This window comes from Pezoporus wallicus, unplaced genomic scaffold (assembly GCF_028554395.1).
Source record: "Pezoporus wallicus isolate ANWC-B61680 ecotype Strahan unplaced genomic scaffold, APGP_CSIRO_Pwel_v1 contig_14703, whole genome shotgun sequence".
NCBI lineage: Eukaryota > Metazoa > Chordata > Aves > Psittaciformes > Psittacidae > Pezoporus > Pezoporus wallicus.
This window is the reverse complement of record NW_026635616.1, coordinates 1,610,189-1,635,538: the sequence shown is the minus strand read 5'-3', so window position 1 is coordinate 1,635,538 and position 25,350 is coordinate 1,610,189. Positions and strand designations below refer to the sequence as shown.

The window sequence follows — 25,350 nt, the reverse complement described above, 5'->3', positions numbered from 1 at the left end:
GTGCTTTCTAGTGCAATCAGTTGTTCCTGTTGTTACTTCACTTGCCTTTGATTCCTTTCAGGCTTGGGAGGGAATAATGTCCACCTCCTAGGCTGGGATGGCCTTATCTTCCTTCTGTGTCCAGTTTTGACCATGACTGGACTCAAGATAGTGGGTCATGGGTGGGACATTAGTCTGATGGGCAAACACTGTGGTGTGGGAGACCTGCTGAGCTTGGGAACACCACTGAAGAGCACAGAGTATATGTACCACAAGAGAGCAGGAGCATCAGGTTTTTTTCTCCCTGTTAAACTCTGGGATTTCAGGCAGACGTGCTGCAGCCTGTTATGGCTCAGGACTCTCAGGCTGCAGTAGGCTGACTGTTTAGATACCTGGATAGTCTGTGGCAATCAGACACTGCCTAACCAAAACCCCTGTTTTAATTTTGCAGGCTTACAGAGTTTAATTAAATACATTAACTCTAAAGTAATGGAGCATTCACTGGTTAGGAAAGTTAATTTTGTCTATTGCTTCTGTGTAGTGAGACTTTTCATAGAGCACAGCAGCTAAATAATTCCTTTCCCTCTTTCTTTGCAGGGTGGAGAGGTGCATGATGGCTCTGAACTGATCGGTCCTGTTGAGCCTCTGTCTGACTCTCTGACTGACAACCTGTCTGACTGCAGCTCTGAAGGTTTGCTTGCTTTTCTCATGTAACCCTGTAGTGTGATCTGTTTTAAAGCAGTGAGTCCAGAGTAGGCAGTGGAGATGCTCCAAGGGTTGTATCTCCTCTGCAATGGGGACAGGTTGAGAGAGCTGGGCTGGTTCAGCCTGGAGAAGAGAAGGATCCTTAAGAGGAGACCTTAGAGCAGCTCCAGTGCCTGAAGGGGGTACAGGAAACCTGGAGAGGGGCTTTGGACAAGGGCCTGTAGGGACAGGATGAGGGGAGTGGCTTTAACCTGCCAGAGGGGAGACTGAGATGAGCTCTTAGGCAGAAGCTCTTCCCTGTGAGGGTGCTGAGGCGCTGGCACAGGGTGCCCAGAGAAGCTGTGGCTGCCCCATCCCTGGCAGTGTTCAAGGCCAGGTTGGACACACAGGCTTGGAGCAAGCTGCTCTAGTGAAAGGTGTCCCTGCCCGTGCCAAGGATTGGAACTGGATGAGCTTAAAGGTCCGTTCCAACCCAAAGCAGTCTGGGATTCTATGATAAATGACAAGTGCCATATCTGTGGGGCATTGGCTTCCAGTTTCTCTTTGCTTGGTATGTCAGAAATGCCAGAGCCGAGATTAACAAAGGAGAAGTTAGGCTCAGAAGAGCTCTGTCTGCACTGCTGGAAGTTTACTTCTCACAGAAAGTTTTCTGGGAGTTTGTCTAGTTCATTCCAGAAGTCCTAGTGTTCTATTGCTCAAATTGAACCGCTTTTGGTGCTAACTGAACCCTCTAGTTTAAACATACATAATCCTGCCTGCTTCCAAAAGGTTGGGCAAACACTGTGGTAGTGTTTGCTACTAATCATGACCCAGGTCTCAAGCTGTAGAAATTTGCAGAGAACTTTAAAACCATTTTGAGGTTGATCAATAAATGGAAAGATGACTGAATTTGACTAGAGCATGAAAAATAGATCTAGGAGTTGAACTGTCCCATTAATTTCAGAGGGTTCTCATTCAGCTGTTCATGCTCTGGGTGTCCCCGTGCTTTCAGTGCTTAGTAAATCCAGAAGAGAATAGGTGTTGTATTTTAAAAGTCCAGGTATGCCTCCTGGATTGAGCATATTGGAGTGGTGAATGAGAAAGCCTATTGCAGGGTTTGGGAGGTAAGCAAGTTGTTAAATTCTCTCGAGAAACTGATGGCAGTTTTTGTTTGCTGAAAAGAGCTCCCCATTGAAAGAATGAGAGGTTGTGTGTGATCTGTTCAGTTGAAAACTGGAAATCCCTCCCTTAACTTGCTAATGCTTTCTGGTTGTGCAGTGGCAATGAAGGATGTGTCTCTTTTCCTGTGATTGCATTTCCTTAGCACAGTGTGAAGATGGATGTGCTGACTTGGATACCATGTGTAGAGTGAAGTGGCACTTCACTTGCAGTAAATAATAGTATAGCTATAAGGTAGGGTCCATCAGCCCAAATAAATGCTGTGCTGGGGCTTCTTGCCTGCTTCTGGAGGCTGAGCTAGCTGAAGCATCTCTGTGTATAATCATCTGCCAAGTACCATGCAGTCTTATAGGTAGTGCAGCGGTAAAAGTTGGACCTCATGACCTTACAGGTCTTTTCCAACCCAGTTGATTCTATGATTCTATATTTATGTATTTCTGAGTTAAGTTTTGGTCCTTCTGTCTTCCAAAAAATTCATTTCCAACTCTTCAGGTTATTTGGAACTGTTTTATGCTCGTGTACAAATACACATGATTATACAAACACACTTAGTTGGGAGGGGGTTTGGTCATAACTACTTCAGTTCCTCTGGTCTTTCTGGCGTAGAGCTTGCTTTGGCAAAACTCTGGTTGAATAACAGGAACTGCTTGTGTTTTCTAATAGGGGTTGGTTTATTTTCTGCTTGAGGTTATACGCCACTGTGATCTCTCTCTGTCAGTAACTTTGTGCTTAGCTGTAGAATACATCCTACTTGGGCAGAGAGTTCTGTGTTTTATTTTGGAGTGTCTTCTATGATGTCAATAAAATAACTCCCCCACAGTATTTTATTCTGTGAAGGGAAAGGTATAGAGCTGTTTAATTACATGGGGTAGTTATGGTAAATGCTGGTGACATAAGGGCACTATTTATGTGAAATGAACATTCCAGGTTCTGACAATGCCCTTGCTTTACACTGTGCCTTGTAAGAGTGCTTCAAAAAATGCTTCATGTGAATGTTTCTCTTCTTTATTCATAAGGGCCTCATTTTGAGGAGAAAAACACTTCCTTTAGGTGAGATAAAATAATGAAAGGAAAAAAATGCTGTAAAGTAAAAAAAACCACCCCTCTTTAATACCCTTCTTCCGAGTCAGCTGGAGTGCTTTTAGGGGATGCTTGCCACAGCTGTGAGCAGAGGATTTCCTGATGCCGAATGTGGCTTGTGGAATTATATTTTCTAAAAACCCATGTGTCTTCCAGCTCCTGTTTTCTCATGTTTGACACCAAATTTTGGGCCGGGGTTAGACTAGGGACAGAAGGAAACATCTGTCTTCAAGGCCTCTAGATGGCAGTGGCAATACTCGGCTCTGCGTCCTCTCCCGCATTAAGGGTGGAAGATGCAAACTGATGGGGGTAGAAATGTTTTTGTACCAAGATAAGTGAGAAGTATCTTGCTTGTAAAAGCAGCTGGGCAGCTCATGCTTTCACGGGTACCTGCTTTTCAAGAGGCTGGGTTATCCAGGCTTTCCACTCATTCCTGGAAACTGCTCCTCATTCGTGAAATTGCACAAGGCACAGACAAGTACAGGGATTTATGTTTGATTTTAGCATCATTGTACTCATCCAATATTCCTGAAAGTCACTCTGTCTTCTTCTCTGGGTACATGCGATAATGCTCAAATATGCAACTTCCTCTCCAAAAGCCTTCCTATACAAACAGCCAGATTCTTTAGAGAGTTTGTTGGGAGCCTCATCTTTTTTTTTCCTCACTGCCCTTTCCCTCCCTCCTTCTGTTTTACTATGTTCACATTGTCTTCCCAGAAACAAGCATATGCAGTTCAGACTGTTCCTACCCCTTGGGCTGACTGGAAGAACCATGGCTGTGGTTGTGTGGTGCCAGACCAGGCCTTAAGCAAAGTTTATTAGCTCGGGCTCTGTGCCATGCTAGCTGCTTTCATACAGCTTCTGGTCAAGTTGGCTGCAAGAGAAGAGCAAACATGATTTTGTTTGGAATGGAGGGAGGAGAACTTGGGTCTGTGTGGATTTGCTCTAATTCATCTAGTCTGGGTGGGCAGCACACCCTTCCCATGAACTCCCAGCTTTTCCATTCATTCTGCCTGTACCCTTTGTCCATCAGTCAGTTCTGCTTCCACCTATACGTTCTCTGGCTAGCAATTTCTCTTCACTGAGCAAAATAACTTGTCTCTTCTAAATGTTATAAATACTCAGGCCTCTGCACCCAAATTTGATGCTGCTATCCCTAAAATGGGCAAGTGAATGGCCCGTTTTTAATACCCTGCTTAATGAATCTTCTGTCTTCCTCCAGCTGTTCTGTGGTGAGGTTGTCTTCTTTCTTGCGGGGCTTGGGGCTACACCAGCACTTCTGCATGGACACTTTATGTCCATCCCTGAAAAGATCAGGAGCACTGTCTTCTGTGCAGCCTCTCCCCTGCTCTCAAGCAGTCTTGTGGCACCATCACTGTCCCTTCCTTTTCAAAGACTGGCTGCTAATCTGTTCTCCATCGTGTGTTTTTCCGCTCACTCGTGTTAAAGGAAGAGCAGTGCTTTGCTCCTTGTGCCCCTCTTCCATAAACTGTAAACTCCGGGGTTGCAAAATCCAGAAGAAAGTTTGCATTAGCTGCCCTCGAGTCGGCTCCTTGCTTCTGCCTCATACTTTATGGAGATAAGTCAGGACACTACCTGATAATGGGGTTAAACTCTCGACTCCTGATAATCCAGAAGAAAACGGATACCAGTTGTTAGCCCAGAATTTACTTTCTCTGTGTGTACGCACTGCTAAGTGTCTTGACCTTGTTGCCCATTTTATTGCCTCAGTGGGTACCTGTGCCAAGGTGATAAACTGTTACTTGATATCCAGGTGGCACTGCCAAATTCATGGCTTGCTCCGTATGTCTTGTGCAGGGTACTATTCTGGAATGACATTTTTGAGAGTGAAGGCTAGCTTCCCCCCCTCCCCTTGATGTGTAGGTCCTAGCTTTGAAGGCTCTCCTGTTATACGTCTCCTTAGCTGTAAACCATCAGAGCAGTGAGAGATGGGGATTAAAGTGCTGCTGCTGTTGAAATTAGGCGAGTTGGAGTGCTGAGGTTTGAATTGGCTACCCCTGAGCAAGCAGTTGTGTTTTGGTTTTTAACCACAGAGGCAAGGAGAAATGGCAAATTTATACCAATGTCACCATTTTAATGGTGTGTTACTGAGTGGATATCTCTGATAGCTGGTCAAAGAGTAGTTTCATATTATATGCTTTTACCTGTAGTAGGGTTGTGCCCTTTCATTTTGATGGCAAGTGAACATCATCTGTTGTACAAAAGGATGTCAGAGACATTTTTGTCCTTCTTGTCCCTTTCAGTTCGAAAGGATTTAAGCGGGCTTGATGATGTGACGCTTACGAGCCAGTCGGAATGTGGAGGTGAGATCTAGAAGTTGTTTCCATTACATTTGTGGCCTTTAAATTGTTAGAAAGTCATATTTATGAGTGAATGCTTTTTGTGGATAATAATCTCTACAGAATGAAATGGTGTACATGTAAAATGTCTTTGTTGCCATTTATATCCAAATAACCCTGTGAAGTTGCTAGTGGTTCAGTTACTGGAGGTCAGCTTGCAGTAAGTATACGTACTTCTAGTTTATAGCAAATGCAGAATAAAATGTGTTTGCTCAAATTTCAGTGAAAGAGGTGTAAGCCAGTTCGTTTTACCACATGGTAGCAACAAAGAAGGCTATACATGGTAGATATGAGTTAGAATGCTGCATGATCCTTCCCCTCTACTCTGCTCTGGTGAGACCCCACTTGCAGCACTGTGTGCAGTGCTGGTGTCCTCAGCATAAGAAGGACATGGAGCTGTTGGAGCAAGTGCAGAGGAGGCCATGAGGATGATCAGGGACTGCAGCATCTCCTCTGTGAAGACAGGCTGAGAGCATTGGGGCTGTTCAGCCTGGAGAAGAGAAGCTGCATGGAGACCTCAGAGCAGCTTCCAGTGTCTGAAGGGGGCTACAAGGATGCTGGAGAGGGACTCTTCATCAGGGACTGTAGTGATAGGACAAGGGGTGATGGGCTCAAACTGAAAGAGGGCAAGTTCAGGTTAGATCTAAAGCAGAAGCTCTTCCCTGTGAGGGTGCTGAGGCGCTGGCACAGGGTGCCCAGAGAAGCTGTGGCTGCCCCATCCTTGGCAGTGTTCAAGGCCAGGCTGGATGGGGCTTGGAGCAGCCTGGTCTAGTATGAGGTGTCCCTTCCCACAGCTGGGGGCTCGAACTGGGTGATCTTAAGGTCCTTTCCAACCCAAACCATTTTGTGATGCATAAGCTGAGAGTAACTCTCTTGTAATTCAAACTCCTAATTTACTGGTTTTGGAATGCTTCATCTTACTGATTTAAGACAGTATGTTGGGATTTCTTGCAACAGTAATTTGGTTCCTACTGATAGACTTTTCTAATAGCAATTATGCAGAAAGAGTTAGTTTTGGTAATTTCCTGGAGCCCACAGTGAGCAGGATTTGAAAGTTTAAATGGGTGTTAGATGTTGGTCTTTTCATTACCAATACTATCATGAACACCAATTGTTCTGTGGAGTTTGTAGCTGATTTAAAAAACCCTGTTTGTGTAGGTACTAATAACTTTTAAGACTGCTTTACATGCAGGGAACTTGTGTGCATAAAGTCTCAGGAAGTGTCATAAGTGAAAATAAGCTAAAGTCTTTGGATGAGATAAAGAATTTTGGAGGTTCCTAAGGTATATGAGAGATCTGGAGTAATGGATGCCTTTCTAACTGTGTTTTCAGGCTTCTCCAGTGACAGCGACCTGATCTCTCTAACAGTTGATATAGATTCTCTTGCTGAGTTAGATGATGGAATGGCATCCAACCAAAGCTCTCCCAGTAGAGCTGCTGGCCTTTGCCTTACTTCTGAACCCCCGGTACAAAGCACACTGGCATCTGAGCAGGAGTGGAGCAAACCCGAAGCAGAGAGGGAAAGTCATGGTTTGTTTTCTGGAAGCTTAAAACCCAAACCTGGGAAACAAGATTACCTGGAGAAAGCAGGAGAGCTGATAAAACTGGCCTTGAAGAAGGAGGAGGAAGAAGATTATGAAACTGCCTTCAGCTTTTACAGAAAGGGGGTTGATCTGCTTCTGGAAGGTGTTCAAGGTATGGATCTCCCCATTATGTTTGCCTTACCTTTGGTTACTTGTATTTGTTTACGGTGTTACCTTAGTTAACATCAACTTATTGTGTTATGAAGAGGTGAAGTGAAATGCAGAATGGTTTGTGTGTGGCTTTCATGTGCCTGATAGCTGCTGTGCATACAAGAGTGAGAAGTCTTTCTCTCTAAGACTGAATGATAATTTAGGGTCTCCTCTTCCAAGTGCCAACTATCTCCTCTTTGGAAATCGCAGCACAACCTTTGATTTGCAGGTAAGTAACAAAGTGCTTCACTTTTGCCTCTTCCCTTTTTATTAGCTAGTCATTTATTAATATGTGGCACTTGCAGCACTGTTGAAACATTATTTAATTTACATGCTTAAGTGAGGATTAATTATCCCCATTTTACGGATGGGGAGAGGCAGACTCAGGTTAACTTCCCAATCACAACGGGATTAGAACTATTCTTGGCTCACAGCCTCTTAGCTTCTTCCACTAAACTGTTCCCCTTCTGTAGCTAAAGGATGCATGCAAACTACAAACTTACATTCCTGCACTGCTAGAGGAGAACAGGATTCTGTATTAAGCTTTTTGTGGGTCAATATATCTCTACCAAAGCTACTGTTAATGCATCAGATGCAACTACATGCAGATTTCTGTGGAGTGTCCTTGCACCTTGTCAGCCAGGGAACAATTTCTCCCCCCCCCCCATTTCCAGTTCTTGAGAATCTAGTGATAACCTCATATATTTGCATTTTGTCCAACAATGGCTTAAAACTATAAAGCACAGGAAAAGATTTGTTCTTTCCTGGAGTGATTTCAGCGTCTGTGTATTGTATTGTCTGTCCCACACAGATCAAATGAGTGAGATTAGAACTGTGCCTTTGTTTGACAGTATACAGCACGGATGCATTATGCTGCTCCAGATCTGAACTCAAATGCTAATGTACCAAAGCACACACAAGCAGAAGCCTTTGCTACATCTCAGTATGATGCACAGCGGTGGTCCAGACCCTCTGAGCAGCTCTAGGAATGGAAGTTACCTCCTGAGCTGCTGTAACGGGGCCTGGAAAAAAATAATGGATAGGTTACTGATAAAAACTAGAGGTGTGGTCCAAGATATGTGCACAGCCTTTGCTTAAATGGTCTTGTATGTTTTGGCAGAAGTAAATCCACTCTTCCTTTTGAAGTCCCAGTGATGTCAGTAGGGTGGCTGCTTTGCTGTTTGTTGTGGCTTTTCAATAGCATCCTATCTTTCTTTGCCCATGTTGTCAAAATGCTTTTCATTCTTGATGCTGAATGTGCTGGCAAACCTTCTGTTGGAGAGCCCAGCTATTCTTTCTTGGCTAATACACTTCTTCATAGACCTGTGTGCCATTCAGGTATGGTCTTCTGAATATCCAGTTTCATCATGTACGCATCTTCTTACCAGGATACAAGGCTGCATGATGCAGGTTTAAACTGACAGTTCAAGTTTCAGCTTCAGAAGGCTTTCTTTATTAAACCCTTAGGGCATGAACACAAGGAAGGCTGTTGTACATCAGTTGAGCTGTGGTAACTGTGCATGCATAGTTGAGTTGCGGCAGTGGTTAAACATGTTGGCTTTGAATCCATGATAACCCTTTTGGTAATAAGTTTACCTTGAAGTTGTGAAAGGCTTTTCTTGCATGTGTTGTAGAAGATTGCTCAACTGATGCACACTAACTTGTTAAACAACTAGAGTGAGTTGGGCTTCTTGCTTAATTTGCTGACACTTCCTCCAAGGACTTCTTCGCTGTCAACTAGACAGTCATCCAGCTGTCTCAGACAACTGCTAATCCTTCACTCCTGCGCACTGGCATCCATGCTTTTCAGGCTAGGAAGATATCAAGGAGTCTTAGAGAAGTGTGATATTCTGAGCTGTTTCCCTGATTCCACTCAGCTAGTACAGTGGAGGTTACTGATAAATGTATTGATAAATGGTGGTACCTCTGTGTGTGTGTGTGGAGGTGTTCTGAATGGATGTAGAGCTGTATAGCCAGCACCTGCAACTTCAGTGCAGTCGCTGACATTGCATCTGTACAATACAGGAGAGGAAATAATGGGAATGTGTTGCTTTTTAACTGGCATCTTATCCTTTTGGAACATAAATGTACACAGGCTAGTTCCTAGCAGTCAGCTCTTTTTTTACTCCTTTCTCTGTGTTACCCTGCGTGGCTGTGAAGGTGGAAAGCAAATGAATGTTCATCCTCTGCTGGGTACTTACACTAGATTTGGGTAGATCAGCTCATTTTGTGTCCTGTTCTCTTTGCAGCTTCTGGAAGCTGGCAGGGAGGCTGCAATGCCTTCTTTATAATGACGGGGCTGATTCAAATGCCTTTCTAAAATACATGCCTTCTCGGGATCTACGAGGACAGCAAACCCCCACCCAAACCAACAAAACCCCATGCGTAACTCTCTGTATTGCGCTTTAAAGTCTAGCTGCTTTGTGAAGGTGCTATGTGTAGCATTGATATGTGAATATTCAGTATATGTTGCTTTGTGAAGGTGCTATGTCTAACATTGATATGTGAATATTCAGTGTATGTTGCAATAAATCCCCCCCCTTTAATCATTTCAGCTATGTAAAAACCCCTGGTTATGTATTTCACATAGATAATAATGTGCTCCTTTCAAAGATAAGGATGGTGCAATTGTTACAAAATGCCTCTGGTCTTCTGCCATTGATTATTTTCAGCCTAAATAAGCCTTTGTGGTACCTGAAAGTGGAACACAACGTTCATGTATACTTACACACATATAAAGTGACACTGCCTTTCAGCATACAGGCCTTGCAGGTTGTGTAGCCTCTCCATGAACGGACCGGACTTTTGCATGGAAAATGGTAATGCATGTTTTTGCCACATGGTGGCACCAAGAAAATAGAAATTGAGACCTAAAAATGGGAATTGGGAAGTGTAACAGGGAAGTGCCCTGGGGGGGGAAGAAATATCCCCAATCCTCTGTGCTTGAAACTTCTGTCTGAATAACCTCTGAACTGTAGTGCCTCTAAGTTGGTGAGGTGTATGTGAAAGATAAGGCTGTCTCTGTTGTCAGCCCTTCCTTTAGGCTTGGTACAAGTTCTCCTTAAGGCTTCCTCATCAAAATCATGTCTGAGCAAGTCTGTAAACTCACAGTAATGAACTTGTGTTGTTCAGTTTGAAGTAGCTGGCTTCCATAAAGGCAGTGGAGTGCACTTGAGTCTGTTACTTCTGACGACTTTGCAGCTCTCTGTGCTGATGGCAGTAATGCTGGATGAGGCAGGTGTTGCCTATGCAAAGAGATGTCCCCCTGACTTGGTTTTTAGCTATATGCATGCTCTCAGAAGTGTGGTGGTGTTAATTATACTGTGCAAGGTGCACATGTATTCTCTGCTAGTCCCTTGCACAGTTTTAGTACTAAATCTTTAAATGTCCTATTCATACTCCTGCCAAAAGGGCTAATACACATGTCACTTGGGGAATGAACACCGTCTGTGCTCTGAGAGGCTGGGCATCTGCTCTTTATACATCTTCAGCCTATTTCTACTCTGTACATGCATTTAATATTAAACATGTTTGTCAGTAAAAAGGAGAACGAATTCTTGGACTGGCAGTAGAGCCCTTGAACTGCCATTGAACTACCTGGTACCTCTCTGTTCCATTTGTACCAGTGCTCCTTCACATGTGGTGGGAGAGAGTAGCTGCCATCATTGCCTTTTTTCAGAGTGTGTCCTAATCCTGCTGCCCCTCTTGTGTTTTGTGGGCATTGCTGCATGCAGGAGTTCTGAGGTTTTGGAAGGCAGGTCTCTGAGGTTGCATATGATGGTTAAACAGCTCTCCAGGAGCTGAAACCTTCAGGAATTCAATTTTTCTGCCTTTTGAAGCATCTAAGTACACTAACTGATAGAAACTTCGGCTTACAATTATAGCTGTTCCGTTGTTTTGTTTGCATGTCAGAGCACTTTGAGGTCAATGCATTGCTTCAGGTCTAGTGATGGAAAAAAAATGCACTGATCGATAGCAAGCCACCAACTTGTAGGGTGGAAGTTAACTGTGCTTTATGCGAAGTAGTGCTTTCCCTGACTTTGGCATAGGGCATTGTTAAGTTGGGAGAAAATAGATGGGGAGGCTGAAGTTACGGAAAGAATTTTTTGTAATAAAGGAGGGATTCCTGTTTCCATAAATTGCTCCTCTTCACCCAACTTCAACTGTTCTCAAGTTATGTCTGTTATGGATGTGGGTGATGAGCATGGAGTTAACACTATTACTTTTTTCTGTGTTTTGGTAACTTCAGTAACAGGCACACAATGAATCATAGAATCCCAGACTGGTTTGGGTTGGACCTTAAAGCTCATCCAGTTCCACCCCCCTGCCATGGGCAGGGACACCTCACACATAGACCAGGTTGCTCCAAGTCCCTGTGCTTAACCTGGCCTTGAACAGTGCCAGGGATGGGGCAGCCACAGCTTCTCTGGGCACCCTGTGCCAGCGCCTCAGCACCATCACGGGGAAGAGCTTCTGCCTTAGATCTAACCTGAACTTGCCCTGTTTTGGTTTAAACTCATCACCCTTTGTCCTGTTGCTATAGCACCTGATGAAGAGTCCCTTCGTGCTATGGTCAGTCTAATACCTGTAGAAAAGTACATATGTATTCCATGAGGTTTAGAAAGCAAACATGTTCGTTGCTGGTCTGTTACATACAAGGCTCCATATCGCACATTAACATCTGAAGGGAGATGATCCATTTACTCTGAGAGATGTGGGGTGTTTTTCATCTGCGTAGCAGCTGTGACTGCACACAATGAGTATTTATTTGTTTTAGGGGGCTGGTTTGGCTGGGCAGCATGGACCTTGTTGCATGAAGTATGTGATGCCTCTTAAGTCACAGCACCACAAACTGTTCCCAGCTATCTGCATTTTGTTTTAGGTATCTACAACTTGTAGATAAGTGGCTGGTGTCTTTGAAAGCAGGCTGTGAATGTCAGTTTTGCGCTGCACCATGCTATTTTAATGTTTATCCAGTAAACAGAGCTGGAACAAAAATTACACAAATTACTGGAACCTTGCTAAAATGACTTTGCCTTTTAACCCAGAAATGCATATACAATGAAATGCTGGGAATACTTTGGATGACTACATGATATTTTTGGATATACTGAAAACAAACCAACTTGTGTCTAATTACTGGGATTATGATGGGCTATGATTTGAACTTGTGATGGAGCCAGGGATGCAAACAGGAGCACGCTTGACAGAATGCCAAGAAGACAGTACTTTGTGAAAAGGCGATCAGCCATGGATGTTCCATGAGGGCTTCCAGAGTGAAAAGCACCTTTGCTTGTTTGTGGTTTGGCACTTAACTACCCCAACTTCTGTTACAACACAGTAGCTATTTTAAATTTCTTTCACTTGATGATTCCTCAGAGTAGTTTCTCTTTGAGAGCAGCAGTCTCTTAGGCAGCTCCTGAGGAAACAACAGACCTGTTTTCTAAGAAGATGCATTGGATGTCTGCAGGGAGACCCTTAAAGCTGTGCTGGGTCCCACAGCAAGGTTAATGACAGGGTGACTGATGGAACTGTAAGTCTCCCCTGCCTGCTCTCAGACCTGTGTTCCTGTGGTGTATCATCACTCGCCTTATTTGCTGTTACAGCTTTACACTTATCCTGGGACTGGAACCAGCCAAGACAAAAACTTCCTACCCTGGTTCCTTGCAAAGGAGCTGAAAACTGTTTCCTGTTATTGGACTGTAAGGGTGCTATAGAACTGTTTGGGTTGGGCCTTCCAAGCCAGCATACAAGTGCTCCCTGATTCCTAGTGCTTCATATAACCTTGAAATCACAGCTGCCGTTTTGGAAGGTCCAACGGTTGTGAGAGGACTTCTCTGTTGGCAAGCAGCTTGATTAAGAAGGGATGTTGGAAATGCTATGATTTGCTTTATAAAGTCATCTAATCCTACTGTGCTGCCAGTGGTACTGAAACCCATGCTATTATGGGCTACGAGCTGTTAATAATTGAAATACGTTGGTTTCTATGCCCATTGTAGACCATACAGATCTTTGGACCAGGTTAGTGCTGTATGATCCATCACTGTGCAGTAGATGCTGAATGGGTCACCCTGGGTGATGTCTTTAGATATTCAGAAAGAATGCCAAGGGGAGCATGGCACTGCATCGAAGTTGCTTCTGCCACCTCTTTCTTATCTGGGCCACTCATGATGCTGGGGACCTCAGCCTCAGCTCCAAGATGCCATTCAGATTTAGAGTTCATTGTGGCAAGGCAGTAAAATATAGTATGTGTCTGTAAAGTGTGGTGAAGTTATTTATGTGTAAATACAGCCAGATTCAGCTATGTAAGGGCATGCTTAGGGCACAGCTCAAGACTTCTCTGCACCAAGAGGCTGATAAAGGTCTGGGGTTTCATAGCTGCAGCCCTGCTCACAGCCTTATAATACATGTAAAGGGTAATATCAGCAATACCCATATGCCAGCCTGTAGCGCATGATATAGAGATGGCTCTGAATGGAGATGCTTAGCATGTGGCTGTTAAAGAATGAATAAATATGTGACCAAGGGGCTTTAAAAATCAGTTCTTTCTTCTCTCTTCTGGGGGACACGGCTAGCTGCATTGGCTTGAGCTTGCTCTGACCTTTCCAAGACATCCAAGTCGGTCCTCATAGCAGCTCCTTGCCAGGCTGCTGCTTGTGCCCAGCCTCTTTAACAGACATCTCATCCTGCCTGCACAGCCTTTTATCTTATCTGCTGTTAGCCAGCATTTAGCTGCAGCTAAGTGCATTCATCTTTTTTTTTGACTGTTGCTACGTGGGGTTTCTGCTGCCCATCAGAAGACCTAGTAGGGTTGCCACACTTCTTCCAGCATACGGTGTAGACAGAACAGACTGACCTAGGTTACAGTGCCACTTGTGTCCCTAGGTGACAAAACTGAAGTCTGTGGCTGCAGAATTAAATGCTTTGGGCAGTGTAGGTGAATTGAGGCAAATTACTAGCTGGAGTAGGAAATGGCATAGGTATGTTTAAGGGCGTGATGCTGTGTGATAATCGGTGCTCTGATTTCTATACTACCACCCCCTGCCTGCAAACAGGTTTTGCATATACAGCTTCTTTCTTTTCACATCCTCTTTTTCTCTTTTCCTGTCTTCTTTCTCTTTTTTTACTTTCCATTATCTTGAAATAGCCTCTCCAGCTTCCAAGCTATGTAGAAGGACTAGCATAGGCTTGGTATCTATAATGTCTGCTGTTTGCCCTTCTGTTTTAGGGAATTTAGGGATTGCTTATGGTAAGATATAATTTCCCATAGTGCTGTATAAAAGCACACATGAATTATATTTAATACATAGATATGAGTACTATTAGACTGTCAGGATTGATGAATCTCATAATTGTGGGCTTTTTTCATGTTTCTTTTGCCTTTAATTCTTTCTGCTTCAAACTGCAGTAACTTGTTCTTACTTGAAGGGGTTGGTGTCTGTGTGCCTGGGTTGCCTCTGCTCTGAAAACAGGAGTGTTTGCAGTTGCTGGGTCTAACTGGACTTGGCTTTTTTGTTAGGAAGGAAGAGTGCACAGGACTTGCAAAATATTTCCTCTTTTCTGTGGTGGTGGCGGCCTGTATAACTTCTTTCCTTGCTCGGACTGTCAGTTCTCTCCTCCTGATGGAGGACCTGCTGCTGCTTTCATGTTTCGTGTCCTCATGCTGGGATGCCACTGCTTGTCCTTTGGTCTCGCAGTATCCGTTGTTTTCCCTTATGTAGTTTTATAACAAAGTGTTCAAGAATATTTCTCACAGGGTGAGGTCTTTGGTGAAACACCTTTGCAGTTGAGGACTACATGTTTAACAGGTGGATGGGAAGTTTTTCTTCCCTTCAGTGGTTTGTTGTGGTGTGACCATTCATTTTAGTTCTTTCCAGACAGTCCCACACATGTGAAAATCCACCACAACCTTGTGGGTTTAACATGACTTGCTCTAGAAATAGATGTTCATTGATCAGTGTTGCTGGAAAGTTGATATTATCTATGTATCTTTTGCCTGGAGAAGAGAAGCTGCGTGGAGACCTCAGAGCAGTTTCCAGTGTCTGAAGGGGGCTACAAGGATGCTGGAGAGGGACTCTTCATCAGGGACTGCAGTGATAGGACAAGGGGTGATGGGTTCAAACTGAAACAGGGGAAGTTCAGGTTAGACCTAAGGCAGAAGCTCTTCCCTGTGAGGGTGCTGAGGCGCTGGCACCAGAGTACCCAAAGAAATGGTAAATGCTCCATCCCTGGCAGTGTTCAAGGCCAGGCTGGATGGGGCTTGGAGCAACCTGCTCTAGTGTGAGGTGTCCCTGCCCATGGCAGGGGGTTGGAACTGGGTGATTTTGAGGTCATTTCCAGCCCAACCCGTTCTGTGAATCTGAATCTATGAATTCTATGATATTGAGTGTTACTGACTCCTTTACTGGTCACTCGCATTTCACCCACACCGTTCTTCTGTGTAATCTTAACTTTGGCAAACACGCCAAGATCTTTTCTCCAGAGAAGAGTTTACCTAGACCTTTACACCACTGGTGTCTAACCTTGGGTTTTCTACAGGATGCAAAAGTGGTAACTTCCCAGGAAGTGCAGGTCTGCAAGTGTGCGGCTCAACCTCCAGTGATCTATAAAATATAGACATAATAGTTATAAGCACAGGCGAAATTTGGCGGAAGACTTCTTAGGTGTCCACTCACTGTCACTCATTTGTGCTTCAGCAGGAGAGGTTTTTTTCTTCCTGGTTGCTAGAGTACAGTACTGTATTTTCAAACATTTAAGAAAGAATGGTTCTGATAAATGTGGTGCATCTTAAAAAGATGCGACTCCTTCAAAATGTAAGAGAGAAAAAGAGGGAAAGAGGAAGGGAGGAAAAAATTGTTTTACTATTGTGGGCTTAACCTTGGTGTTAATTTTTAATAATTACATATTTTTCAGCTGCAGAATTTGGCCACCACCTCAAAGGAACTCATCATTAATATAATATGTAGCATACTGGGGGTGAAGAACTAGCAGGCTTATTTCCCAATCCCAAATTGCCACCTGCTGCTAAAATCTCGAGCATCTTCCCTTGATGCTGAAGTGCCCATTTGCCCCAGCACCTGCCACATCTCACTTAAGTCAGTGTTTAAAATCCAAGTTTACCCGCTCTCCTGGGAAAGTTGGTGGAGACTCGTTCCAAATCAGCAGCTCTTCCTGCAATAAATTCAGGGGTTATAAAAGTGTGTCCAAAGTGGTCACAAACCTGTGCTGGATGATGAGCCGCATTGTCACTTACGGGGTGCCTGAGCTTTTGTTTGGCTAATATGGACAAAGGAGTCTGCTTCACATGATGTAAGAAGTGTTTGCCCTAAGAAGAACAGAGGTCCTCTTGAACCAATTAGGCAAAAATAACAGCTGGGCTACCCACTAATAAGGAAGGTGCTGCTAAACCTCTTTTCATTGTGAGAAGAAATAAATCTTTTAAGGCTTACTCCCTTGCATTTTTATAGAGAGCAAGGCTTTGAAAAATCCAGCAATCCAGCTGGGTGATACGTGCAGGAAGACTGTGAAGAAGATAAAGAAACTTTTAAAAATAAAAAATGGTATTATAGCTGTTAGATTTGACAATTATAAGCGTTTCATTGAAGATTTCGGTATTTAGAGAAAAGTTTGACTGTTTAAATTGTTAAGAACATGGAGTTTGGGGTTAGCACAACAGGCAGTCTCCCACAAGTTCCTTGTAGCCTGTTCTGCAAGAGGACATTCCTTCCTGAAGCATATCTCTTCTAATATCTTCTTTAAATAAAGGCAGCCCACATATATTTTTAGTAAGTCTGAGAGAAAAGCAGGAAGATTTGGAACATGAAGGTTACAGAGGATTGGGACAGTTAATGCTAACTTTTTAGCCTCATCTTTCCTGTGGAAAGATCCACATCCTGGTCAAGGAGCTGGTTGGACAAGGAGTGCACTAATGTTGTCCTGGCAGATAGGCTCTTCCTGAGGCTCTAATTCCCACTGAGGAATGACTTGGATGTGATGAGAAACAAAGGAAGGAATATTTACAGTTCCTGGGTGGGTGCTATATACTATGATTTATTGAATGGGGGGTGTTTTGTATGTTAGTGGCAAATGGAGACTAGAGCTGTCTTTGTTACCACCCAGGAAGATACATCTCTTCCATGTGACTTCATCCTGGATCTGTGGAGGGAAATAGTTAGGACCAGAGCAAGTTTGAGTTCGACAGCACTCCTCAGATGTGTTGTGTTAGCAGAGCCCCAGGTTAAGTGGGGGAGAAGGACAGATTTTATCCCATGGTCCTTACTGCCCAGGTTGTTTGTTTGAGCTTATTGGTTATGGCCCCCTTTCAATAGTTTTTTGCTATGAATATCTGAACATAAGTCATTTTCCTATAGGATAGCATTACAGAAGATTTGATGCCTGAATAAACACTTAACTGAGCTGAACACTTCAGCACTGAGTAAGCTAATCTCTCAAAGATATGTGCTCCTCTGAGATGCTCTGAGGTGGGAGGAGAAGCCCCCTGTGCTGCTTCTCTGCAGTTCTCCTTCAAATGATGGAAAACAAGTCCCAGATGAAGTCCTTGGCACAATCATTCCGATATTTGTGGGTTTCCTCTATCAAAGCCTCAAGATCATTTGAATGTTGTTAGGAGTGGTCTGGTTTTGTACATGTATTGTGGCTGAGCTGCCCTTAGAAATGAAAATTAAAGAACAAATTTTAGGTTGTTGGCTGCTGTCCTAATGTCCTGGCTACCGTTACTTTGGTCAGCGGGTGGCCTGGTCAGCCTTTCCAAAGCCAATTTTCATTTAAAGATACTTCTATTACTTTGAAATAAGCAAAAACCTTCGGACAATGAGGGAGCAGCCTGCTTGTGCTTGTGTAGATGAAGGATGCTCTGTGTGACAAAGTAGCTGTAGAGTTTTTTTTATACTCTGTTTGCAGTTATAGTAAACAGAGCATCTAAAATAACCACTTGCACGTTGCAACAAACACATCATCATTTGCTTAAAAAGAGTTATAATTACAGTTGACGAAGCATGGACACCATAAAAAATGCATTAGTTTGGCTTGACACATTAATTACCTGTTTTTGCAGATGTTTTTATATATTGTTGTGTGAACAGTTTACGAAATAATTACAGGAAAGTCATATGGAAAATAAACTAAGTGGGTGGTTTCTCGCCTTAATATTTTCATTCATGTGAAGCTGTGTGAGGCACAGCTGCTTCCTAGCAAATGCAGAGGGAGAGAGACAGGGAATCTTGAGGGGGTTTTATTCTAAGGTCTCTATGATCAGCCTCGCTACACTTTCATATCTTGCTTTAGCAGCGTAGTTTTTAAACGTGTAAAATGACATTGCTGATTTAATCCCAGTGATCAGGAGAGGGGAGAAGCTTTGATCCTGATCAGATGAAACGTAAATCTCGTAGTATCTGAGCAAAGAAATGAAAAATCAATATTATTTTAAGCAGGATGATCTTTTATGAGTAGTTGTAAAGATTCATCAAAGGCTTTGACACAGTTTAAACATCTCCTGTTTGCTGCCATTTAAAGAAAAATGCCTTTCAAGTTTAAATTGTAATTAGAGATACTTCTTTAGATTGTCGTGGGCTAACCACAGAATAGAAAGAGGAGCGCAATACGCTCACACAATGTTTAAATCAAAAGTTCTTAACTAGGAATAAATGAGTTGATTCTTCTGAGTGTGCATTTTGTGTAACTAAAAACATTATCCTGGAGCAAAATGTAATGTTGCATTAAAGAAAAAAGGCATAAAGTCTGTGTCAGAGCATTAACATCTGTCAAATAGAAGGATTTGTTCTAGTGCTGTGTTTCAGTGATTTATTTGAAGCGAAGAGTTCCATGACCTGAAATTTGGCATAAATGCTAAAGATTATTTTTAGTGTAATGGGCCTTTATTATTACTCATCCCCCTGTGTTAAGGCTTTTTAAGTAACATTTATGTTTGAAATCATATCCTATATCACAGATTTTTGTGAGATATTGGCTGTTAAAATGGGAATCTATGTTGGAATGTAGCTTTTTACATTTTATTGGTCAAACTAACACAAAGAATAGGAAGCAAAAATCTTCCTTCCATAAATCCAGTTCTCCAACACTCACCAGTTAAAGCATTCAGACTGAACTGTCAGTGGTCTTATTCACAGCAAGAACTTGCTGATAAATGTTGCTTTGTGAATCCATACCCTCTTTTGTGGCTGAAGATTTTAAGAAGTGAACAGTTTGCAAATGTTAGCTAACAAATTAGGAAGGAAAAGTAGAAGGGAAGCTGGGATGGATGTGGAAGTAGGGAGAATAAAGGCAGCTGTAAGGGGGCATCCTGGCTTGTTTGCATTAATCGCTGTAAAATTACTGAGGCATTGGAAAAGAGCAATAAACATCCAAACTAAATACACATAACTAACAATTAAGCAGTGAGCTTGACTTTTATGATAGCCTTAGACACTAACCTAGCAGTTTTCTACCAGTCTGCTTGAAGGGAATGCTGGCTCAATAGTTTATTGTTGCTGTGCAGATGACTTGGTTTCCTTGAGCACCTGCCACTTTGTGTGTTTTAAGAGAACGTGGGTGACCACCACTGGATTGGCACAAGGGAGTTTTATGGTGCTGCAGGATTAAGTGAAGAGATGAAAGCAAGAGTGTTAGTCATGCTTTAAGAAATTTCAACGCTTATGAAACACTGTGTGTTTCTTGTCTTCTGGTCAAGCAAAATCCACATTCAAACAATGGAGTGCTGTTGAGTTGTTTTCTCCTAGAGGGGATTAAAACTAGCAGTCTTATCTAGGGGAGTTTCACCCGAAGAGTCCTACCAAGTGGAGACTGCTATTAGAGGTGCTGGACCTGGTACAAAGTCCCCTCTGTGTTTAGAATGAGAGACGTTACTGAGAAATACCCATAATATTGTATGCTGCAAGTGCACCGAATTTATGACTGTCCAGCTTTTTTCCCAAACCAAAGGTTTTTGCAGGGCAGGGCACGATGTCTGTCCAAGGAAGTGACAATCACTTTTCCCTCCTGCTGTGAGGTGGGTAATGAGATTTACAATAGGTCACTTACTGGAGAGCGTGGAGTAGATTGTATGTCTCTTCTGTTCATTCTTGGTGGAGTCTGTGTGATGATTCTGTGTGTTTAGGTAACTTGTAGTCACAGTATGAAAGGGAGGGGGAGTCTTTATTTTATAACAGGGTCAAAATGACTGGTAGTAGACCATGGCAACATAAAGTGAAAAAGAGTCTCTGCCTTCTTCCCACTCTGAGTCTAAGGACTGTCTAAAGCAAGAGCAATGATTCATTTTCACTTGTATGGGGCAGGGGGAAAATAGCAACTCCTAGAGCCTACAGCAGAGCAGCTCTGCTGACCTTTCAGCAGAGACCTTGTACTTAGTTTTTCATTGTTCTTTGCCGCCTAGCAAATGGAACAACCAGACAACCTGCTCCTCCTTTATTAAGGAGCTGGTGTTAGAGCTAGCCAGATCCGGCTGACTGAAGGATCAGAGCGGTGGCTCCTGCCCTGAGCTGCTAGAGAGATCTGGCTGCAGCTTATCCCTATCCCTTTGGGTCCTACCAGTAGTGAAGCTAAGCGCAGATTTGTTAAGACGAGCTTGCCTGTGTGTATATATACTCTGTATGGACGTGGCTGACCACACATTGACACAGACAGAAGCATCTTGCCTTTGCAGACACCTACATAACGACAGGCTGCATGAATGACCAACTTCTTCCGACCTGTTGCTGGTCAGGGAAAGATCCTCTGTTCAGGTCTCTCTGGTGGCTATGCCAGAGCTCCATGGTCCAGCTCTCAGATGTTTTTCTCTGACTTGCTTGCTTATCTAGCTTGAATTTTGTTGGTGTATCTTATGCACAGACAATAATAAGCACACAATAGTGTGGAGCAGAGTTTCATAAGAAGGTAAGACAGGCGGCGGTGGTCAGGTATGGGGCTCAGTCAGACAAGCAATCAGCAGCCTGCTTATACACAATCAGCCCATGAAATTCTCACCTCTGCTTGCTCATGCTTGTGCTCCACCTTGACCCTCTCCTTTTCCTTACCTTTAATCCTGCTCTTAAACATCTCACAAAGCCTTACGCATTGCCACAATCCCCCCATCCCCCAAAATCTTCCACAATAACTTTTGCATGCAAGCATTTACACAGTAAAGTCTCTGTCAGACATCCCATAATAAGTTTGCTCTTTTTTATGGGACTCATTCTTGATAACCTACAATAATCTGTTTTTTTCCCTTATCAGTTACCAAGTTTCTGGTTGAACTTCTTCAAGGTTACACTCAGATGGTTCCTTTCATGGCCCATTGATCAGTATCTTATGAGTTCTAGTCTTTGTTATTGTCTCTGTTATCTGCTCTTGGTTAGGGTTTGTGTATTTGTGTGCTTAATTTATTACCTCTCCTGTTCCTTGCCTTGACTTTCATGTTGAGTATCTGTTAGGCAGATATCCTTGCAGTTCCTTGCCCTGTTAGAGCATTGGTTTGTGAGAGGTGGTGGCTTGTACCTGTTGGTGCAGAAGCCTATCATGGCCAAGGCTGTGTTTCTGAAGTCTTGGATGGCCTCAGGGCTGGAGGAGGCTGTCAGGGCCACATGAAGTCTCTGCCATCATTCAGACTTCTTCTGGAACAGTTGTCTCTAACTATATTTCAGCATAGTAATGTCAATTCTCTGTTATAGCAGTTGTGACTCACAGTCTTATCTTTGCTTGGCGGTTGACTGTTCTGTTGTCATCACAAATTGAGTCTATTATAACAATATACTGCTCGTGATAAACTCTTAAGTTTTGGAGTGAAGATGGAGTTTGTGCAGGATCCTAGGATTCTCACCTCTTGCAAGAGGCTGGGTAAAGTGGACATAACACTGTGGTGGTTCAGCCACCTGGGAAGTGAAATAGTTGGTGTAAGTGCTTCTTCTTGTGTAGTCGCAGGCCAGCAGGCAAAGAGCTAGCACTGGAAAGCTGTGGGCAAGATTTCTTGGTGTCTCTCATATTGTCTTGTGTCTATTAACAGCATTTCTGGCTTTCCTTTATATTTAGAAAAGCCAATATTAGAAACAGGAGGCAAACCCCCAGCTTCCTTATTGTTTTCTTGCAAGCGTCTTATGTTTTCTCTAATTGAGGTGTGGTTTTTTTTTTGGAGTATAATGTTTGGATAAGGGGTCTCACTTCTTATGTTACCATAGAAACATATACACAGAAAACTGAGGGAAGACTGTTTACCTTGGTCTGTAGCAAGGTTTGAATTGTTGGTTTTGTAGAACTCTGATATCACAGCATTTGCTTTTTATAAGGAAACCTATCTGTAGGTTTGATTAGGCATAACCTGAAGCAAACCAAAAAGGTAGAATCAAAGCAGCCATGTGCTTTGATTACTTAGTGCTTCTCTCTTTTCCCCCATTGAGGTGAATCAAGTCCAACTCGTCGTGAAGCAGTGAAAAGGAAGACTGCAGAATACCTTATGCGTGCTGAACAGATTTCCAGCTTCTGCCATAAACCCTCAGAAGATTCGTCTGTTTCTATGGTAGGCTTCAGTTTCTTCTCTTTCTGACCAGAATTTCATGTAATTATATTGTCCTGGCATTTAGCAAAACAAATATGAGCTTGAGGTTCACAAACTGTCTAGAATTTCTCTTTCAGGGAGCCTGAGGAGTGTTTTGATGTTATTCTGTTAAGTTGCCATTCTTCTCTGATTCTTCTTGTTTGCATTTCGTAGCATTGAGTGCTTCATATAATACAGGTCTGTTTTTTTTTGCATGGTTTCCTCTACTTGCAACTTATATAATGTAAATGATGTAAGCACATGATGACAAACTCTTTTAATCATGCTAAAGAATTTAAAGCAAAAATCTACACTAGAACATAACACTGCTTTTGACTTTCCCTTGCTATTGCTCAGTCCTATAGGGAGCAAGAAGGCTGTTGGCTTCTTTAGCCTAGGGTGTAACAGTGTATATCAGAAGTGAGTCAAGCACATTGCAAGGGGAGATGAGATGAGTTTCCCTCAAAATAAGTACTTAATTGAGCAAAGGTTCTTCCAGATGCCTTCAAATGGATATCCTGAAGTGATCAACTGCTTCTTGCTTTTTGAGGAGGTCCTGTAGTAATTCCTACCTTCTTAAGCAGAAACACCCTTATCTGTACTTGTACAAAAGACAAACAAAGCTTGTTCCAAGATACCCTCAATAAATTTCTACTTTGCCCTTCCCCAAACAGGTCCTTTGGGACTTATCTGTTCTTAACTTCAGACTTTTACTGCAGTCATGCTAAACTGTGTGTGCTTGTCAGTGACCGCCCTATTGTAGTAAATATAAAAGTCACCAACTCCCTGTCTCTCTACATTTATATCAAGTGAGGACAAAAGGGGCACAAGATTATTGCTTCTTATTTTGCACAGATCTAAAAATGCTTTAAGGAGACCACTGCTGCAAAAATGGGAAGCCTTCTAAAACCCAGCTCCCTAATAAGTAAATGAAGAAAGCAAAGGCAGTGATTTTGAAGGGTAGCTTTTTAATGTTGCGAGCCCACAAGTACAGTTTTGAGGATGTTCCAAATGGGATATATTTTGTGACATTTGGAGTCTTGCTGCTGCTATGAAGTGTACTTTGAACAATTTAGTGTTTTGGACTGATACGAACTCCTACTAGGTAGTCTTTCTTTGGGTCAAACACCCCTGAAAATGGGGAAGAATCTGTATTGAATGGAAACCTCAGTGTGTTTGGAAACTGCAGAACAAGATAAAAAAAAAAGTGAACAACCTATTTTTGCCTTTTTATAAGTTTAAAAGTGAATTGTGGTTGGGAAGGAGGAAGAAATAGGTTGTATTTTTGTATGTGAACTTGAGAGGTAAAGTATTTCCTCTTTTATGCTGGACAGAATAAGGCACATGCCTTCTTTGCAGACCCAAAGGAAAGCAGGACTAATTGGGATAAGACAAGGAAGAAAAAGGTGATGAGAATACAGAACCATTCTTCTTGTGTGTTAAACCTCAAACCTGACAAGTTAGGGCAAACCTGACTTTGCACAAGCAAAATGGTGCACCTGGCTTATTCTTCTTTTCACAAAACCCCACCCTGTTCCCATGTTTGGCTTTGCTTTACTAAGTCTGTTTGTGTATTTTAATATCCTTTCTTTGCTCTTCATAATGCATAAATTTGACTTTTATCGTAGAGCTTTGGAATTTGCTGGCAACAAGGGCAGATGGTGCATCTGGGTCATGATAGTGATGGTGAGGAACAGCTTGTTTCCAAGTTGATAGCTGAAAGTGCATTGAGAAAAGGACTTATCTCCAAAGTTGTTGTAAGGGTACTGGTCGGAACCACTAAGGATTGGCATGCTCTGTGCTTTGGTTTAGTGTCTTGAGGCAAGTGGGGAGTGTGACTCTTCTGCACGCTGATTCCTGAGCAGACCTGAATTGTTGCATCTTAGTGCTTTTCATGTTTACTGCTCCAGATAGTTTATACTGGAGTTTGCATGAATTATTCCACCCCTTGCAGACAGTGATAAGTGAGCTGAAATGACCTGCATCTATGTATAGCATGTCCTCCTCCTAAAGGAATCAAGTCTGTAGTGTACAGGTGTGTATACCTCTTTTCACTGCCACTTCACACCAGCTTGTTGTTTCTCTGACTGCCATTTACATGTCACTGGTCATACTGGGGCAAGGCTGGTCTGTTGCCACCTCCTGTGGCACTGCTGTAGGTCATGCTGACTGATACCATCTCTTCAAATGCTGGTGCTTGGGCAGGATATGTGTGCCAGTGTTTTAAATAACACTATACAATACCTTCTCTGCCCACATGGATCTGTAAAGAGGTCTCTCATCAATGTTTCTGGAGACATACTGAAGGCTGAGAGAAGCCACTGCATGCGTAGGATGCCTGTCCTAGAAGCATGGCCAAGTCAGCACAGTTTGAACCACACAACTGAAATTGGTTTGCGAGAAAACGAAGGACAAATCCTGTTCTTTAGCAGTACCTGTGGCAATATTACATTGGCAGAGTGTGGTTTTGTTATGGGAAGCATGGTTCAGTGCAGGGAACATCATGGGCAGTGGGGGTGCTGAGACTTTGCACCTTGTAGAAAGAGGTCTGACTTATAAGCAAGCATAGGAATTTAAGGCGAAGTGTTCTTGTTCATGACCTGATGTTACAAGGCAGAAGTGCTTTGTCAACCGTGTCTGGTGTAGATAGCTGTGTGCTTCCTATTATGCCCTTACAAGGAGCAGTCACAGTGATCAGTATCAAAACTAGGCTTACCTGTCCTTCTTAGACATGACATTTTACTTCTTTCTCATCCACCAGAATGAGAAATGTCTGGCAAGGGAAGAGGTAAGC

The 25,350-nt window shown here is 42.9% G+C and overlaps 1 protein-coding gene across 11 annotated transcripts in view; it reads left to right on the top strand.

The window, feature by feature from the left end:
• Positions 1 to 25,350, top strand: part of RPS6KC1 (ribosomal protein S6 kinase C1) — a 91,589-nt gene that overhangs the window by 20,080 nt on the left and 46,159 nt on the right. For 9 of the 11 annotated variants that reach the window (XR_008970593.1, XM_057397048.1, XM_057397047.1 and 6 more), the window contains 4 exons: positions 577 to 670; positions 5,187 to 5,246; positions 6,615 to 6,977; positions 22,420 to 22,538. Coding sequence is in view for 9 of the 11 variants with exons in the window: in XM_057397048.1 (XP_057253031.1) it covers positions 577 to 670; positions 5,187 to 5,246; positions 6,615 to 6,977; positions 22,420 to 22,538 (636 nt within the window). In the remaining 2 variants the exon portion in view is untranslated. Of the gene's footprint in view, positions 1 to 576; positions 671 to 5,186; positions 5,247 to 6,614; positions 6,978 to 22,419; positions 22,539 to 25,350 lie in introns of those variants that run through there. The other 2 variants (XM_057397052.1, XM_057397051.1) reach the window with 2 other exon arrangements.